We start from the raw sequence: 2001 nt of genomic DNA on the forward strand, positions 1-2001 counted from the left end.
TAATTTTTTAAAACACTAAAGATTACAATTTTACACTATACTAACAGTGATCAGTGATTTATTTCGTATTTCGAATAAGGACTACATATAACCAAGGGAAAGCAACCCCTGATATACACTTATAAGCTACAGTTTATTTAATGCATATAAAAACTTAGCTCCTCATGTGTATATTATATTATTCTAATCATGAACTTGTAGGTCTATGCCATCAGGTTTATCTTGTGTTTTTTTATTAGGTATACATAATTATAATACATGTGTATATGTAACATGTATAGAGAGAAGAAGAAGAAGATATATTTATAAAACCTTGGAGCATACATCACCCCCCAAAACCTACAAAATACAAGTCGTTTGAAGAAGAAAAAAACAATTATTTACAAGTCGTTTGAAGAAGAAAAAAACAATTATATAAAACTTCAATTTGATATAAAATATAAAACGTTTGATAGCTACATCCACACCCACCAAACAGATGCACACAAAAGCTCCATCAAAAGTACCAAATAGACTTCTTCCCAAACTTCACCTTCAACTTTTTTCATCAACACACTTGCACCATCTCTCTTTCATCTATAATCTCCAAACTATTCACTAGGGTTCAATAAGAACCTCCGATCACCTTCTATATACTTCCATCTAAATAACTGATCAAGATCATCATGTCGAACCGATGGTGGACCGGTCAAGTCAACGTAGCTGGGGTGGAAACATCATCAGCCGGTTCTGGTCATTCTCCAGTGATCAAGAAACCAGATCTCGGTATATCGATGAACGAGAACAACACAGCAAGTGAAGAAGATGAACGAGATAATAATAGTGATGATCCAAGGGAAGGTGCTATTGACCCATCGAACCGCAGGCCAAGAGGCCGGCCTCCAGGGTCCAAAAACAAGCCAAAACCGCCTATCTTCGTGACTCGAGACAGCCCCAACGCGCTCCGTAGCCATGTCATGGAGGTGGCTAGTGGGACGGATGTAGCGGAGAGCATAGCGCAGTTTAGTCGAAAAAGACAGCGAGGTGTTTGTGTTATGAGTGCTAGTGGGACAGTTATGAATGTAACCTTAAGACAGCCTTCTGCACCTGGTTCAGTCATGACTTTACAAGGCCGGTTCGAGATATTATCATTAACTGGAGCTTTTTTACCCGGTCCAGCCCCACCTGGATCAACTGGGCTCACTATATATCTAGCTGGTGGTCAGGGTCAGGTGGTGGGTGGGAGTGTGGTTGGGTCTTTAGTAGCTTCTGGACCGGTTATGGTCATAGCCGCAACGTTTTCTAATGCTACTTATGAACGATTGCCGGTTGAAGAAGAGGAGGAAGCCGATAGTGTGGCACCAGGGCTAGCTGCTGGTGGATCACCGCCGCGGCTCGGGAATATGGGTGATCCCACTCAGATGGGGGTTTACAATATGCAGCCTAATATGATCCCTAATGGAGGTGGACAGATGAACCATGATCAAGCTTTTGGTTGGGCTCATGGCAGGCCTCCATACTAGAGGATTGGTTTATAAGGTAATAAGTTATTTAAGACCAAAATAATGATCATGTTATAAAATATTAACATGAATTATCAGTAGATAGGTTACTTGAAATTAAGTTTAGGTGAATTGTGATGTTGTATACATTAACAATGTTGAACTTCGTGTTTGTACACTAATGCAATGCAATGATGAGAATGAATAAATAAATAGGGTTTGTATTTGTAAAGCTGTCTTGGCTTTGTTTTGAGTTTTATATACAACAGAAATTGTTCTTGTATAGTTTTAGATTTTTAATTAAGCTAATTTCTTGTATTTTAATTTTTTAATCATCACATGTTGATATATTTTTTTTGTTTCTCGAAACAGTAAAATGCAGTTAATTATTTAGCACTAATTATTTCTATGAAAAGCCAAAAACAGTTTACAAGTTTTATAGCTATTTGTTACATTAAATTGTAGTCTTCATTTTATATTTTGTTGGCTTTATATAATTAATTCATGAATAAAAAGGCAC

General features: G+C 37.4%; 1 protein-coding gene across 1 annotated transcript; it reads left to right on the forward strand.

The window, feature by feature from the left end:
- The first annotated feature begins 519 nt into the window (after positions 1-519).
- On the forward strand, positions 520-1766 carry LOC110941118 (AT-hook motif nuclear-localized protein 20). The gene has a single exon (XM_022182744.2). The coding sequence runs from the start codon at positions 666-668 to the stop codon at positions 1500-1502; it is 837 nt and encodes a 278-aa protein (XP_022038436.1). The 5' UTR covers positions 520-665; the 3' UTR covers positions 1503-1766.
- Positions 1767-2001: the final 235 nt, after the last annotated feature.

Source organism: Helianthus annuus, chromosome 5 (assembly GCF_002127325.2).
Source record: "Helianthus annuus cultivar XRQ/B chromosome 5, HanXRQr2.0-SUNRISE, whole genome shotgun sequence".
NCBI classification, from domain to species: Eukaryota; Viridiplantae; Streptophyta; class Magnoliopsida; order Asterales; family Asteraceae; genus Helianthus; species Helianthus annuus.

Bases quoted from the DNA above. Each gene is read 5' to 3' on its own strand.
- LOC110941118 (XM_022182744.2), top strand. From the start codon at position 666: ATGTCGAACCGATGGTGGACCGGTCAAGTCAACGTAGCTGGGGTGGAA.